At 38.7% G+C, this 17,809-nt stretch overlaps 1 protein-coding gene across 1 annotated transcript; it reads right to left on the bottom strand.

Moving 5' to 3' along the window:
- Nucleotides 1–1,317: 1,317 nt before the first annotated feature.
- limk1b (LIM domain kinase 1b) lies at nucleotides 1,318–17,257 on the bottom strand. Its single transcript, XM_063011367.1, has 15 exons — nucleotides 16,887–17,257; nucleotides 13,795–13,933; nucleotides 12,492–12,601; nucleotides 11,303–11,479; nucleotides 11,102–11,207; nucleotides 10,845–11,023; nucleotides 9,805–9,994; nucleotides 9,640–9,726; nucleotides 9,412–9,543; nucleotides 8,535–8,594; nucleotides 7,691–7,756; nucleotides 7,436–7,607; nucleotides 7,275–7,330; nucleotides 2,585–2,742; nucleotides 1,318–2,497 (listed from the first exon to the last, which is right to left on the bottom strand). Exons 1-15 carry the CDS (start codon nucleotides 16,928–16,930, stop codon nucleotides 2,320–2,322), a joined length of 1,854 nt encoding a protein of 617 aa, XP_062867437.1. The 5' UTR covers nucleotides 16,931–17,257; the 3' UTR covers nucleotides 1,318–2,319.
- Nucleotides 17,258–17,809: the final 552 nt, after the last annotated feature.

The following is a 17,809-nucleotide window of genomic DNA, read 5'->3' as shown; positions in this document are numbered from 1 at the left end:
CATTCATTTCTATGTACAAATGTAACTGTCAGAAGATATATTCAAATAAAGTAAAATAAAATAAAAAAACGGCAATGTAATTTCATAAGATGAAACAGTTTATGATTGTATGACACATTTTAAATATGCTTTAAACCAGGGCTGGCAAAACTACGGCCTGCGGGCCATATTTTCCTGTTAACATTTTTGAAACGGCTCACAAGATACTTAAAATTAAATAAAATTTAAGTTTGCCCGTTGTTAAGGTTTATCTTGAACTGTTTGAACTCGGTGTCGCTATCGCATAAAACAAAATCTGAAACTTTCCCGATATTCTTTCCCCCAACTCAAAACATTAACATTACACTTACATTAATGTTCCCATATTTTTGGATAAACAAGGCGGCTCCAAAGAAACAAAAACTGGACAGTGAATGCAGGAGATTGAAAATAATTTTTTTTTTTACTGAGTTCAGAAAGAAGTGAGTACGTTTAATTTAAATGAGTATAAGAATCTTCAAATTAGGATTATAAACTGGTGAGTGAAATTGGCAGAAAAAGTTTACACAACACTGACAAAGAGAGAATTAGTTACTTAAATAAAAAGGAAGTGTAATTGTTAGTAATAAAGTAGGTCTATTATATTGTTTCTATTTGTTTGTTTTATTGTAAAAGAGTCTACGGCGGCCGCTCAGGTGGCTCAGCGGTAAAACACACTAGCACACTAGAGCTGGGATTTCGACTACATCGTATCGAATCTCAGCTCTGCCATCCGGCTGGGCGGCTAAATGAACAACGATTGGCTGTTGTTCAGGGTGGGATGAGCCGGACCAGGGTTCTTCATGACCGGGGCATTTATGACCTCTGCTGGCTGATCTATGGTGCCTGCGCAGAGTTGGGGAATAATTATCAGGGTGTGGCTCTCTGTGCACAGGGCTGATCCGCATATGAACTTGCCTCGTGCAGGTGAAAAGATGCAGTCGGTACTGCACACGTGTCAGTTGCAAAGCTCCTCAGTCAGCAGTGGAGGGTTGTATCGGTAGAGGTGAAGCGTAACGCAATCGGGGTAATTGAATATGACTAGATTAGGGGAGAAAATTGGGGGAAGAAATGCGGAGAAAAAGAGAGAAAAAAGTGTTTGCATATTTTTTATCCAATCTGGCCCCCAATAGGACAAAGCTGGACACCCCTGCTTCAAAATATTACATGTTCAGATTATGGAAATTATCTGTCCAGATCAATTATATAATAAAGTCCAAGTCCAAGATAATAGGTACATTTTAAAAACAGATTTTATTCTGTATTCATACAATGAACACTGAATAATTTATGCATGAAAAAGGTTTATAGACAATTCAATAGTTTACTTTTTAAACACTGTGTAAAAACAGCCAAATGTATTTTCATATAAATACATACATGTTCATTTGCTACATTTTAGCCTAAATCTGCATCGGACCAATGCTTTTATAAGAATTCACATTTTCATTTAAGTTTATAGCTACAATTACTAAACAAAGACTACAGAAACAAACAAATTAAGGTTTTTCCATTGCTGGTGGCACTTTGGTGGCTTAGTGGCAAAAGTACTCAGAACGTAAATTACTGATCAGAACGTTAAGAATGGAAACCCCACTAAGGCCAATCAGACATTGTTTGGCGACTAAACAAGGTCTGTAACCACCAGTTTTTGTCTTGATTGGAAGTCACCTTGCTAAATGCTTTATTGTGAATGTACATTAAGTAATAATGAACCATGGGTAGAAATATGAGGATCTAACATTCTATTAGTCTTTTTATCTATCAGTATAAGTAGCTCTTCCAAGGTAGCTGTATTTTTGTCGTCAATTCTATTATTTAAATGCCTATCATGAAAGGCCCATATTTTTCAAAAATGCCAAGTTTAGTTGGGGCCTATCTACATTCAAGTTCCTTACAAAAAGACTACCTGTACAGTTTGACCATTCACAGTGTGTTTCACTTGTTTGTATGCATTTACCTGCATTTTGCATATCTCCAATTTCCCTACTCTGCCAATTGATATTTGCAAGACACCCTCAAGCAACAGATTTCTACAAAGCTGTAAAACATATTAAAAAATTGTTATCTCTTCACTTCTCATCCCAACACCTCAGCCACACAGTAGAAATCGCTATTGTAGTGGAAAGTGCATGACTCCCCATCCATCCCCCCCTTCGTTGGTCACAGCCAATTGTGGCTGTAGAGTGCCCAACCAGAACGGTGGTACCACCAAAACTTGAACTCAGGTCTTCACAGTAAAGGGCTATTGTTTAAGTCTGCTGTGCCTCCCACCCCAGCTGCCGAAAGTTCACTTCACTTCTAACTTGGCACTTTTGTTTCTTTTTGTTCAGATGTTAAACGGTTAGCTTGTTGGGGATGGCAGTGGTTTTCCCAAAATGCTTGCCGCACCTTATCCAGTTCTGAGATTAGAGGTAGTCTGATGTCCAAATGCATCAGCAAACTTCCCAGCCATTCCTCTAACTTGGCAAATGATGGTCTAAAAGAGCAGAAAAAACAATCGATTGTTGTAGTTTTATTTTTTGCACATTTTGCAGAGAAGAAAAATAATTAGCCCAACACCTACCGTTTTCCAGCTTCTGTGTCACAGCAAAGAGCAGCAAGAGGAAACAAAGCAGGTGGACATTCTGGAGGATGGTAGCTCTTTAGAAATTCGTTCACGCCAAGTCCAAATTCCATAGTACGGGGCAGATAGTCTGGATCAGCGTACACTCTGCCAATAATCTAATAAAAGAAAAGTATATTAACTATATGAAGATATGATTTACTAACCACTAAAATAAAAAGCACTAAAGCAACCTTACAGATTCTGTGCAATTAGTGGCTGATTTATCAAACATAATAGCATAAATGATAACAAAAGGTACAGGAGATATAATTAAATCTTAAAGTAGCAAGCTGCCTGGCAACCAAAAATGAAGAATCAAAGCAAATAAAAAAAAAACTTTTCATAAAATGTGTAAAAAATAACAAAAAAACTACAACTAAATACCCAGTTAAATTACTTTAATTTTTAATTAAATTAAATTTTTATGTTTTGCCACCTTTTCATCCTGGTCAGGTTTGAGGTGAGTGCAATGCAGTACCACACCCTGAACAGGCTAACAATCCATTACAGGGCCTTGCCCATCTTCCTCTCTCAGACACAGCCAATCAAGTTGGTATATAAATTCCGACCAGCCGATAGCACAACAGGGGATTTGAAGCCTGGATCCCAGTTGTAGTGGGCTGACGTAAATTACCGCTGTGCCCTCAAAGTGCCGACTTTTATTTTAAACCATGTAGTCAAGGAATTGAACAGAGTGTAGCCTAGTGGTTTAGGTTAGGGCTGGGCGATATATCGATATTTTAAAAATATCGATATATTTTCATACGCGATATAAGATAAGACAATATCGCATATATCGATATAAATGTTGCGTTCCAGTTAGATCCGACAGTTCGTCTTTCTCTTCTCCCAGTTTGTCTCTGCACATGTTCACCTGCCCCGCCTCTCTCCCTCACTGCCCCGCCCCTCTCCCTCACTGAACACAACTCGCCCCTCCCCACCGCTTCACCAGTAAGTCCTGCAGGCAGCGATAGCATGGAGACGGATAAAGACATGACAGAAGCTATCGAAGAGGAGCTGTTTACTAAAAATAAAAATAATGACTCTTTTTGGAATTATTTGGAGATGGTTCGAATTCAAAGTGTCAGATGAGCAGCAGTATTCTGTAGAGAATGCCGAAAACAAGTCCAGACAAAAGGTTCCAGCTCCGTGTACCTTCATTCGTTTTTCACTTCAAATCCCAAAGTTAAAAAACAAGAAAACGAGTCGTTATTCGTTTCAAAAACCAATACAAGCGCATGCACGCGCTGACATGCACGTATTTACTTCATATATAAACAGTATAAATCATGCAAGTGTTGAGAAAGTAATAATAACGTAGCGGTGCGTCTCCTGTTGTTCTAACTTGTGTTTGTATATGTGATGTGCATATATTTGCTCTATCTGTAAAAATCAAACATTATGGGAGTGATTTCTGTACTGGATGTTGTACGTGGTTGTGTTAGTTTATACTGGACGATCGCCCGACGTCCGACACGTCATTTATTTATTTATCTTCTATTTCTTGTTGTCGGCCAATAAACAACCAAACATTATTAAATTGCATGAACTAACTCTGCAGTAAACAAGGAGCAAACAGCAATTAAACAACAAATAAAGCTGTTAAATAATAATAAAGTGCATGAAGCATAACGCTGATTAAAATGCATTAAATGTTGTAATAGTTACACAGTAACATGAACGATTAGTTCTGCCTGTATTACAGAACTGAGTTCTATACAGTAAAAGAAAATATTAATGTAAATGTTAATGTTGTGGCGACATATACATAAAATAATGTATAAAGTCCAAACATGTGGGGGTGGGGGGTTAAAGAGGGGTTTACTTTAACGGGGTTTTACTTTTAATGTCGCACAAGCTCAGCCGGAAACCGTCATTCCAACATCTTCCCTACACACTTGCTCCCTGCGCCCTATAGTGCACTTAACATTCTTAAAGGACCAGACAATATATTTGTGATTCACGTTACACAACAGGAGATGCCTTAGAAAACTACTTTTTTTTTTTCTTAGAATAGCTCTTTTTTTTTTTTTTTTTTTTTTTTTTTTTTTTTTTTTTTTTTTAAGGAAAAATAATTCTTGTGTGAAGCTTCCCCAGCATAAATATTAATAAAAGTACCTGTAAAAAAATTGGAAAATGTAGCTTTGTCTCAGAAGTGTCTTTTTGTTATTACCTTATGGGATAAAAAAAATATCGAGATATACAGTGTATCACAAAAGTGAGTACACCCCTCACATTTCTGCAGATATTTAAGTATATCTTTTCATGGGACAACATTGAAAAAATGACACTTTGACACAATGAAAAGTAGTCTGTGTGCAGCTTATATAACAGTGTAAATTTATTCTTTCCTCAAAATAACTCAATATACAGCCATTAATGTCTAAACCACCGGCAACAAAAGTGAGTACACCCCTAAGAGACTACACCCCTAAATGTCCAAATTGAGCACTGCTTGTCATTTTCCCTCCAAAATGTCATGTGATTTGTTAGTGTTACTAGGTCTCAGGTGTGCATAGGGAGCAGGTGTGTTCAATTTAGTAGTACAGCTCTCACACTCTCTCATACTGGTCACTGAAAGTTCCAACATGGCACCTCATGGCAAAGAACTCTCTGAGGATCTTAAAAGACGAATTGTTGCGCTACATGAAGATGGCCAAGGCTACAAGAAGATTGCCAACACCCTGAAACTGAGCTGCAGCACAGTGGCCAAGATCATCCAGCGTTTTAAAAGAGCAGGGTCCACTCAGAACAGACCTCGCGTTGGTCGTCCAAAGAAGCTGAGTGCACGTGCTCAGCGTCACATCCAACTGCTGTCTTTGAAAGATAGGCGCAGGAGTGCTGTCAGCATTGCTGCAGAGATTGAAAAGGTGGGGGGTCAGCCTGTCAGTGCTCAGACCATACGCCGCACACTACATCAAATTGGTCTGCATGGCTGTCACCCCAGAAGGAAGCCTCTTTTGAAGTCTCTACACAAGAAAGCCCGCAAACAGTTTGCTGAAGACATGTCAACAAAGGACATGGATTACTGGAACCATGTCCTATGGTCTGATGAGACCAAGATTAATTTGTTTGGTTCAGATGGTCTCAAGCATGTGTGGCGGCAATCAGGTGAGGAGTACAAAGATAAGTGTGTCATGCCTACAGTCAAGCATGGTGGTGGGAATGCCATGGTCTGGGGCTGCATGAGTGCAGCAGGTGTTGGGGAGTTACATTTCATTGAGGGACACATGAACTCCAATATGTACTGTGAAATACTGAGCAGAGCATGATCCCCTCCCTCCGGAAACTGGGTCGCAGGGCAGTGTTCCAGCATGATAATGACCCCAAACACACCTCTAAGACGACCACTGCTTTATTAAAGAGGCTGAGGGTAAAGGTGATGGACTGGCCAAGCATGTCTCCAGACCTAAACCCAATCGAACATCTTTGGGGCATCCTCAAGCGGAAGGTGGAGGAGTGCAAAGTCTCGAATATCCGCCAGCTCCGTGATGTCGTCATGGAGGAGTGGAAAAGCATTCCAGTGGCAACCTGTGAAGCTCTGGTAAACTCCATGCCCAGGAGAGTTAAGGCAGTTCTGGGAAATAATGGTGGCCACACAAAATATTGACACTTCAGGAACTTTCACTAAGGGGTGTACTCACTTTTGTTGCCGGTGGTTTAGACATTAATGGCTGTATATTGAGTTATTTTGAGGGAAGAATAAATTTACACTGTTATATAAGCTGCACACAGACTACTTTTCATTGTGTCAAAGTGTCATTTTGTCAGTGTTGTCCCATGAAAAGATATACTTAAATATCTGCAGAAATGTGAGGGGTGTACTCACTTTTGTGATACACTGTATATCGTATATCGCCATTCAGAAAAAAATATCGAGATATAATTTTTGATCCATATCGCCCAGCCCTAGTTTAGGTACTGGACTACATTTACATTTACATTTTCGGCATTTAGCAGACGCTTTTATCCAAAGCGACTTACACAATGAGCGGAACACGATGAGCAATTGAGGGTTAAGGGCCTTGCTTAGGGACCCAACAGTGGCAACTTGGTGGTGGCGGGGCTTGAACCGGCAACCTTCTACTTACTAGTCCAGTACCTTAACCACCAAGCTATCACTGGTCCTAGTAGTAGACTAGTAATCAAAAGGTCACCGGTTCAAGCCCCACCACTGCCAGGTTGTCACTGTTGGGCCCTCGAGCAAGGCCCTTAACCCTCAATTGCTTAGACAGTATACTGATACAGTATTGTAAGTCGCTTTGGATAAAAAGTGTCTGCTAAATGCTGAAAATGTAAATGTAAGTTACTAAAAACACTAGCAAGTAATGTAATGTGATCTGGTTCGTCTGTTCACCAACCACCAGCAGAGACCTACACAGAGTCCAGCCACTGACAAACATGCTATACTCAAGTATTGCTCCTCCACTCATGCTGCCACCTTGATCAGACAGTAGAAGTCACTAATGCAATGGCAACAATGTGATTGCCCTTATGGCCTTGCATCCTTCAAACACAACCAGTGCTACAGCTAAGACTAGAACCAGTTGCGTTGGTGGTGAGTTTGTGTCACCCAAGCAGAAAAACTTGCTATCTTTTGAATCTATTGACAAGGAAAGTTGTCAGTGTTAGTGTTTAGGGACAGTACCTCACAGACAATTATTCCAAAGGAGAAGACATCCACACGTTCGTCATAGCTAATTCCTATGATACAAAAAAATCATAGGAAAAAAAATCAGAAATCATGACCATGAAGAACCTGTGTAAGTGTGGATGTTTGGGTCGCTTTTGTTCTGTATAGTAGCTTACCTCGGATCATTTCAGGTGCCATCCAATACGGGTTTCCCACCACTGTATACCTTTTCTTTCGCTGTGGCTTACTCAGCTTTGACACAGGATCAGAAGAGGAATTACTTCTTTGAGCTTTATCCTCCATCACGAGCCGGGCCAGCCCAAAGTCAGCCACCACTACAGACTGGTTCTGTGACATTACACCAAGACTAAAATTCAGTTTTATTTTAGAAAAAGTTATTGGTAATCAAATTCGTTGTTATGTGTCCTCACCTTTCTGACAAAGCAGTTATGTGAATTTAGATCTCGATGGATAATGTTCATGGAATGCAGGTAGGCCTTTATAAAGTAAACAAAAAAGAAAAAAACAACACTGATTATTGGAACCATCCAAGCTTCTTTAATGCTAGATTGTGTTTATGTTTAAAATGTACTATAGTGGATTCAGCTATTTCAACAATACCAATATCTAACAGGTGCTTAAATCAAACAAACAGCTAGTACTAAGGAATTAAGTGAATTATTTGTTATTGTAAAATGTGAATCAGTCATCTACAGTCTACAGACAATAGATAGCTAAAGGGTGAATACTAAACAAAAATATGTAAGGAATTAAGTGAATTTGTATATCTTTTTAGTCAGTTTGGTTTTTTTCATTTCTGCCCTGCTAGACTTGGCACTTGATCTGGACTTGGCACCTTGGTTCCAGTTAGGGAAATCTTACAGAATACAATGAAATTTTGATGTGTAACTTACTGCAGACTGGGATTTGCTGTTTTTAGCATGGCAATGCCCAAAATAATAGCCATGAAGGAATATTTTGCTTAATTTGATCTTGAAGAACTTGACAGGCCAGCACAGAGCCCTGACATAAATCTCATCCGAAACCTTTAGTAATGATTTAAAACACCAGCTACAAAAAGTCTTGGCATCTAACATCAGTTCAAAACCTCACTAATTCTGGACTCATTCATTGAAAAGTAAAGGCTGTTACAGCAAAGAAGGACTGACCCATTTCACATTAGTGCCAAGAGGTGGGATGTTTGGGTTTAGTGTAAGGACACACAAAACACACTTGTCAATGTAAATTGTGATATATGGGTAGCTTAATACTTACCATTCCTGCAGCAATGTCCTTTGCATAGCTTACTCTACGGCTCCAGGGGTAATCACTGTCCTATTAGATAAATCATAAAATCATTTTATTCACTTATATCAACACACTTAATATGAGTAAACCTGTGTGTAAATGTAAATATTTAAATTACTGCACTATATCACACAAAAGTGCATAATGTTGGCTACTGTTAGCTTTTAGCAATATCCTATCTTATTCAGTTTTGCATTTTGCCCCTGATGCATTGTCCCAATTTGGATATGTCCAATTAGTACTATTCACTATAGAGACCCCTGCTGTTTGCACTACACCATCACTGGCTAAGACTTAAACTCTGACTTTACTGTGGTGGTCTAGCATGTTAGACTGCTGCACCACCCAAGTGCCTTTATGTGTGTATTTAAATAATTGCTGTATAATGATTAAGTCTGGATTGGGCAGGACTGTTGTGAAGATGCACTGTATTAAAATTCAAATGTCTGGATCTGCCATGGTTAAAATAATTCACCCACTTTAGCTAGGCTGTCAGAGAGATGTGCTTGTGTGCAGGGTTTTTAGAAAAAACAGTACATAATCCCAATTAAGTTCCTTTTTACTACCTATGCTTTTCACATAAATGTAAAGAAAAACGTCATTATAGATTCTACATCATGCTCTAGACGCCCAGTATATGGCCACATAAAAAGTAACAGAATAACAGCGCAAAAGTACATCAATGTTATGATATATTCACTACAGTAACAGCAAAAAATAACCTAATTTAAATTGACTCATGTATTTTTTCCAAAAAGTTATTTAGGTTGATGTAAAGAGGTAAATGTTGCATAATACTACCTAACACTGACAAATCACGTTAATACAAAGCAGAAATACAAACCATTTTCTCAATCGTTTCCCTCAGAGTTCCTCCTGGGACATACTCAGAGATGAAGTTTACTCTCTTGTCTTTGTAGAGGACGCCGATAAATTTTAGCACATTTGGGTGATCCAGACAGCGCATCACTTTTACCTAAAATGAAAGTAGCTTTATGTAGCTGCACCTTTTTTAGAAACATTTCAGTTTAAAAAAAATACTAATTAATAAAAGGGTAAAATGGTTACACACCTCCTTAAGAAAGGTTTTCTGTGTGTCTTCATCATAACGAAGTAGTTCCTTCATCACCATGACCTCTCCTGTCTGCTGATGTGTGACCTGATATAAAAAATAATACATTAACATAACATTTTACTTTGCTGTATGTTGGAAAACAATGTTACCAGTTTATTTTACCTTAATGGCTTGTCCAAAGAAGCCTCGTCCTAGAACCTCCCCATATATAAGGTCAGAGGGACGGAAGATGCGCTGTGTCTTGTCGAATGAATCGACGCGCAAAGACTCGGAGCGATTAATGTTTCTTCTGTGGGAGAGCAGTGCCAAATGGTTTTGGGAACCTGGGCATTTTTCAATACTGCAACTGCGTCTACAGCAACAAACAGATGTTAGAGAAAACTTGAGAAAGTAAATTTAGATTATGATAAGCATACAATGGTTACAAGGGGGTTTGAACACAACAAACACCTAAATGTTTTCATGTTAAGTGTGGTTTATGTTTCCAACCAAACAGGGTCTCAAAGCTTTTGGCGATCAGATGGCACAGTCTAATGACCTAAACCAGCACTTTTCAAACTTTTTCGCAAGCAACCCACATTTTGTCCATGATATTTTATCTGATATTTTTATACAAGATGTAACATAAAGCCTCCACAAGGGGGCGTTTTATATTTAATTATTATTATTTTTCTCCGCAACCCATTTTTCCGGATTGTGACCCACCTAAGGGTCACAACCCAGGGTTTGAAAAACCCTGAGCTAAACCACCACTAAGTTTAAGTTTTAGCTGTCTGGGTGCCCACGATTGGCTATGTCTGTTGGGAGGGATGGTCAAAGGAATTCCTAATTACTGCAGCAACTGTGCTCTCTTATGGCTGGTCAAAGCAGCCTGCACAGAGATGGTGAATAATGGAGAGCAGTGCGCGGCTACATTTGCAATACTGCTCTATGTGTAAATCGTTTAATTTTACCTTGCCAGAGACAGATTAAGAACAACACATTGCTAAGAGGCAATGCATGTACTTAATGAATTCCTTGTTATTAACCAACATGTACAGTATTTCAGAGGCACTTTAGTGTGGAGTTATTGTTTAGGTACTGTTTTTTGTAGAGTAACTGTAGTCAACTATTTTTGGAAGTTTGTTTAAGGTGGCTCTCCAAAGTACTTTTGATGAACCATGACCTATACTTTACAATGAGTTTTATGTATTACTTCCTACAGAATGTTTTTGGAGCGATGGCGGACAGCATGGGTCTCAGGGGTAAAGTCTAATTTTCCTGGTCGTTCAGCCTCTTCCGGCAGCAGGCCAAGTGGATCTTCTTGAGTAGAAAGGTCATTCGGGTTGTGTTCAACAGTGAGTTTCAGGCAGCGCTCAATGTCATGGACCACCAAGTCGATCTGTTCAAGTAAAAAAAGAGCTTTAATGTTTGATCATTTTACTGACTTTTACTGCATTTAATAATATAAAAATCACACCTCATCGAGGGGAATGCTCTGAACTGATACTCCATTTATTTCAAGGACAGAGTCTCCAACATGAATAATTCCTTTAATCTCAGGACTGCTTGTTTGTGAATCGAATCTAGAAAGTGCAAATAGGTGAACAATAAAAAGATGATGCAGGATTTGTGGTTAAATTATAAAAGATAATGGTATGTATTTAATCAGAAGACTTACTGAGATACTCTGATTACGGGGCTGTTTCCATTGACAGGACAGTCTTCCACGCTGAGGGAAAGACCCGTCCTGCTCTTGCCTGAAGGAGGGAACGATACCAATGCCACTGTATGAGGAAGCCCGGAACATTCTGCGCCTGGATGTCTTGCTGATACATTCTGACTGTAACAGTACCCACTAAAGAAAAGATCATTTACAAGAAGAACATTTACAGGATGTTGGATTTGTAGTATTTATACAGACCAAGCTAACCTGTACATTTAATTGTAATATTTACAGTAGTCATATTATTCAAACACTAAGAGCTGCATTCAGAGTTAAGATACTTATAGCTGAAGACTGGCTGTGTTTCATTAGCTAAATTGGCTTACCAATTAAAAACAAATGAGAATGTTTTATACAACGTGATATGGGTGTTGAATAACTATGCTCATACTCATGTTCCAACAATTTACACCATTACACTTAATGGCCAAAAGTATGTGGACAGCAATCTAATTATTAACCTTAGATGTTTGACCCACATTAACTACAAAAAGGTGTATAAATTAATTATAAATTATTTGCATTCAACTTTGTGGCAACAATTTTAGAGGGGTTATTTATTGTTCCAGTAAAATTAGATCAATAAGGAAATGGTTTAATAAGCACTAGAAAACCTAGTGACCTGTACAGAGCCCTGACCTCAACCCAACTGAACACCTTGGGGATGAATTGGAACACTACAGCCTTCTGAGCAAAGTAGAGGCTGTTGTAGCTGGTATCCAATATACAAAAAGCTCATGGTCAGGTATTTACATGGTTTTAGATTTAATAAATATGTAGAGACCTATTACCTTTAGCATTGTCATTAACATAATAGTAACCAACTCCATACTTTCAACAAATCCAGAATATTAAATCAGTTTTATTTATTCATATTTGTATTTTTTTCAGTGCTACAAAATCTCATGGCCCAAGATCACACTGGAATAACCTGTCTTCAAAGCTGCATGCAGGTCATTTTTATAGTCTGAATAAGCCACCCAGACAATGGATTTAGGTAAATGTGTATTGTACTATACACTAAATAACTCTGGATATTCAATGACATTTCTTCATTTAAGTTGCAACCTTAACCCTGAATGCAGCCTTTAATAAATGTACCCTCGGTACACTGGGTTTTAATAACTGTGCCGGCCAAACGAACCAGAATAATTTGGAATGCTCCACCAGGATGTATGAATCTCCATCACCGATGAACATGCTGCAGTTTTCACAGATGAAACATTCCGAATGATACTTGTGCTCTCCTGCCACCTAAAGAAAACGTAACAGAACAGAAGGTTTACTATGTATTGACGTAACATGGTAGGTGCAGTGCAGTTAAAGAGAGGATATGGAGGTCAAGTAGGGTGGAAGGGGTGGTGGACGGTGATGACATAAGCACTTTAGATATTAGCTAGAACAATGAGTGGAAGGAAGTTAAAATGAGAATAGGAAGGATTGTGTGTGATTATGTAAAATGCACAATAATTCTGATAAATAACATCATAGTACATGGCAGCATAGAGAGGATCTTTCACTTCACATATTACAGGAATTTTTAGGGGTCTGTTTTAGCCCCCCTTTCTTGTTTGTACATTAACTTTTTAGGCTCAATGATAAGGGGCAATTAAGTCCACCGGTTTACCTTCTTATACAATTTAAACGCTGGGAAAACAGACAAGCACAAACAGGGAGATCTCAGGTATCAAACCCAGATCCTTGGGACCCATGTTTTCATGTTGCACATTCCATATTTGCACATAATGGAGGTTTCAATTCCACTTACACTATTTGGTTTCAATTTCACTTACACTATATGGCTAAAAATATGTGAACATAAAACCATGAGCTAGTTGGACATCCCATTCCCAAATAAGCATAAGTATAGTGTTGGCCCAACTTTGTGGATGTCATAGCTGACTCTGTTCTGCAAAGCCTTTTCACAACATTTAAATTGTGTCTGTAGGAATTTGTGTCCATGAGATAAGTGCATTTGTGGATCAGGAATTGATGCTGGACAAAAAGGTTTGGCTCGCAATATTTCTTTCTAGGGTGTCCAGTAGCAATGAAGGCTCAAGCATGAGACAAGCTCAAGCCACCAAAGCTCCTTTAAACCAAACTCATTAAACTATGGCTTTATTAATAACCTTGCTTAGTCAAACTAAAGCAGGAAAAGACCTTCTTCAAACTGTTGCCACAAAGTTGAAAGCATATAATATATACACCAGTAACAAGGAATGTAACTAAAACAACTTAAGTCAATAATAAGGAGAGGTCCACATACTTTTGGCCATATATTGTACTTTTGATACGACACCAATATGAAAGTTTAAATTCTGGTGATTCTGGAGCTTCAGGCTAATATCAGCTCCGATACTGATTCCAAGTTTAGTTTTCTAAATTATAAAATAACCCAAAATAAATACGATTGTGTGTGTATGTATATATGTCAGCATGGTTCTTACCATAATAACACCAGTGGTGATTATTTCCGAGCACCCATGGCACTGCTCTCCAAATCTTGCCCAGTAATCTTTTTTACAGAAAAACTGTCCATCCCTCTCATAGTAGTGGTGAGAGAGTGCTGAATTGCACTCGCAGCACCTTCGGGTGGAAAAACAAAGTATTTAGAGAGTCATTTCAGGTTCTGGCTAAATATAGGAGATTTTCCTTGTACATTTATTATCTGTTTTACCACTGCGTTATTCTATTCAGGGTCGCAGTGGTTCCATTTCACTGGGCAAAAGGTAGGAAACAGCTCGGACAGGTTGCCAGTCCATCACAGGGCAAACACACACATACGTTTATACCTGGGGGACTGTAGTATTTCCAATTAACCTGACTTAATGTCTTTGGATTGTGGGAATAAACTGGAGCACTGAGAGAACATGCAAACTTCACAGAATGGACCCAGAGCACTCGACCTGGCAATCAAACCCAGAACCTTCTTGCTGTGAGGCGACAGCGCTACCCACCAAGCCACCTTATACTCATCCATTTATTGATTATTTTAGAAACTACACCTACAATATAGATGAACTTCGTCTGTATAAAATTACTGACTGTAGCCCAATTGTTGCTCTGTACAGTTTGTCACCCTACATGTACCCCATTTATCAATATGAGAACATGAATGCACCCTGACATCTTCACCTCAGAATCAAACCCATGAGTTTCTTGCTGTGAAGCAACAGTGCTACCCACCAAGCCACCGTGCCACCCTAGCACAATACAGAGATGGTAGTTTATGGTTCAGTAGTGCTGATAGGATTTTTAAACACCTTAATATCAATGCTGGGAGGAGAATAGTGAAATGAAACAACAAAAATTATGAAATGAAACAACGTCCTGTGATTAGAAAGTGCTTACTAATACATAAAAGCAGAAGACTTGTGCACAAAAAAGGAAACAGATATGCTACTGAAAAAGAAAGTGAATTTCCCCAAACAGGTACCACAATATTAAAAGCATATCATTTACCTTATATCATCTTCTATACTTCTGTTAGCAACGGATGTGCCAAAACAACTAAATTCAATTATTAAGAGGCGTGACCACATATTTTTTGCTTACATTGTGCTTTCGAAGCCTAGCCAATCCCCTAACTTGAACTAGAACTAGTTCTTTGAACTACATTGAATATTTCTGTATAGTTTTGAAATTCACTTCATTATTAAAATCTATTAGAGGTAACCAGACCACAACCACAGTCTTTATTCTCATTGTTACCTCAAGATCACGTCTCCTCCCACATGTGCTAGCCCTACATAAACATTACTCAGGATTTCCTTTGGAAAGAAAAGTGATAACAAACCAAAATCACCCCACTGCAGGACAAATTTAAGTTATATGCACTTTAGTGCAAAAGTGTGCATTTATCTTTAGAAACACGTTTAATAGGTCAAGATTAAACAAGGACCTTGGTGTGTTGAGTTGCACTGATGTATTGTCATGATTACAAGCAACAAAAATGTTTTAATCTTGTAAGACATTACCGGTGAAAACAGGTACTGAGAAAACATTCGAACAGAGAGTGACTGCTAGCAAGGCTCAACCCAGGTCCCAATGCCAAAAAATATAATCCTTACAAGAATATTGGCAGCTTAGTGAGCAGGTCCCTCGACCAGCCATCAGAGGCCACAACTCCAGCAGCAATGAGGAAGCCTTTCGACCCCTCTCCCTCAGACACAGCCATTTGTGCCTGTTGGATGCCTGGCTGCTTGAGATCTCAGCGGAGGTGGGTTAGGGCATTGGAAGCATGACAATAAATGCACTCTTACTCCATTTAAACATGTTACTACGCACCTTTAATCTTCATTAGACTTATTCGTAACTTAAATTAAGCATTGCAGAGAGATTGGATATGCCATTCCTTATTACTAAGGCCCTACCTAATTTTCCATGTAATATGCAATTTGCTGTGAAACTCAAACTTTAGGTTTAAGCGATTTAACGTTTTTCATTTGCATAGCACACTTACTGGTTAATTTGCAATATGAGGTGGTCCTAGCAATCCTACGGCCATCATTTAGTCAAAATATCGAATGTCGAAGTGTAAATAGGCTTAAAACACTACTCGGGTAACTGAGTTTAGAAAACTTTTAACCAATTCTGTGGACACAAACAGGGGTGTTTGAAAACACAGACGAGAATTTTCACTAACATGAAGCTTTGCACCGTTGCTGGATGTTTTAGGTTTACATTCAACTATTAAGATAGGCTTCACTGGGTATTGTGGCTTCTTCTATTTATTCTTTAACTTAATTTATGAGTGTCATTTAATGACTGCCATGAAATGTGGAACTTTTCTTCAAAAATCTGTGAAATCTGTGATTTTTGAAAAACAGGGTCAGTGAAATTAAGCACATTTTCCCGTGAATTTAGGAGAGTCCTGCTCATTACAAGCATCAGCAACAAAGCAAAACTAATGGCTGCACTTTTGTTAGGTTAGTGTGTGTGTTGAATTGTTCTGTTATTACCATTAGTCACAACTAATATGTCATAAACATCAAGGAAAAGATTGTGTGGCTCTGAGTCAATCATAACTCCATATAGTTGACAACCTCCACCCCCCACAGACACACACACGCACACTCAAAACATCATTATACTGTATACTCCTGTCATACAGTATTTTTGAGACCCAGAAGATGATTCAGAAACTCAAAAACCCTCAAAAAGATGGAATCCTTGATGCTCAAAGCATTTACATTTAGTATTTTAGTCACTGGAATGTATTTTCTATCTACTTGTACATCATGTTACTTCATAGCACTAGTGCTAAAGAAAAAAATAGGTGGGGGTTAAATATTAAAGATGCATCTGATTATCTTGTAAGCAGATCAAATGACACAAACATTAGACAACTGTACATTCTTTAAGCCACATTAAAAACAGATGTTTAGAGATAACAAAGAGGAAGTCTCCAGGTTCTAGATTTCACTTTGTATTTGAACGAATTGAAAGCAAACTGTTTCTCTTTTAGAGTGTGTGTAGTTGTAAGAATTACAATTATTTTTAAAATAAAAAAAAACAAAACAATATTAGACATGTTTACCTTGCTTTGATTTTTCTCCGGTATCGCTCGTCCTGTTGAGACATTGGAATGCTTTAGTAGTTTGGAGCTTTAGTAAATTGGAACGGTCTCTTCTTCTCCAACATGGGAGTGGAAATGGGGTAAGAGGGAGGAGAACAACGCCCAAATGTGCGGAAATCAGTCCATTACGCTTCCAAATTCTACTCGATATCTGTTGTTTTGTGTCGCACACACACCACTGTGCAAGTTTGTGTAAGAAATGTCCTTGAGCTCGTCTGAGAAAACAACCTGCACCCTGTGACCGGGTCCTCAGTGTGTTCCTAACTTTAGCCGAGCCTCGTTCTCTGGCTGCTCCGGTCAGCAGTTTAGTAGTGCCAGAGGGGATACAGTTACACTCCCACCTGATAAAGGTTCAGCTTTAGAGAGCAGACACATGCCGAAACTTGCACATAAATCACCTCCTTTTAAGATGCTAGAGCAGTCATTGCGGAAGAACAGGAATTCCACTCCAGCTGGAACGTGTTTACCCCCCCCCCCCAGTTCTTTAACTCAGCCACATGCAAACAACATGAGCCCATTTGACGATAGGAGGGGTTGGGATGTTTCCAATTTGCATATCAATAGATTCTGTGTTGCTTGAATGGGTGAAAGTGCAGACACATTTTTGTGCTTTGTTTATGCTCTCATTATGGGTTTTTGGGTTCTTTTTTGTGGAAGCCTCATATATACAAGTGGACAAATTGTAGTGAATTCATTTCCTTGTCCAATGGGATTAATTTAATATACATTGTTTAGGATGTTATATTAGTATAGTGAGTGCCACACAAAGTCCTAAGTATCAGGGTCTGTTCCTAAGCTGTGGTCACTGTCTTTCAGGAGTTTCCATGTTCTTCTGCGTATTCTGGTTTTTTCTCACCTTCCCACACCATACAAAAGGTAGGATT

The sequence above is a fragment of the Trichomycterus rosablanca genome, chromosome 16 (genome assembly GCF_030014385.1).
Source record: "Trichomycterus rosablanca isolate fTriRos1 chromosome 16, fTriRos1.hap1, whole genome shotgun sequence".
NCBI lineage: Eukaryota > Metazoa > Chordata > Actinopteri > Siluriformes > Trichomycteridae > Trichomycterus > Trichomycterus rosablanca.
Note: the sequence above shows the minus strand (reverse complement) of the source record. Positions and strands in the feature narration are given on the sequence as shown.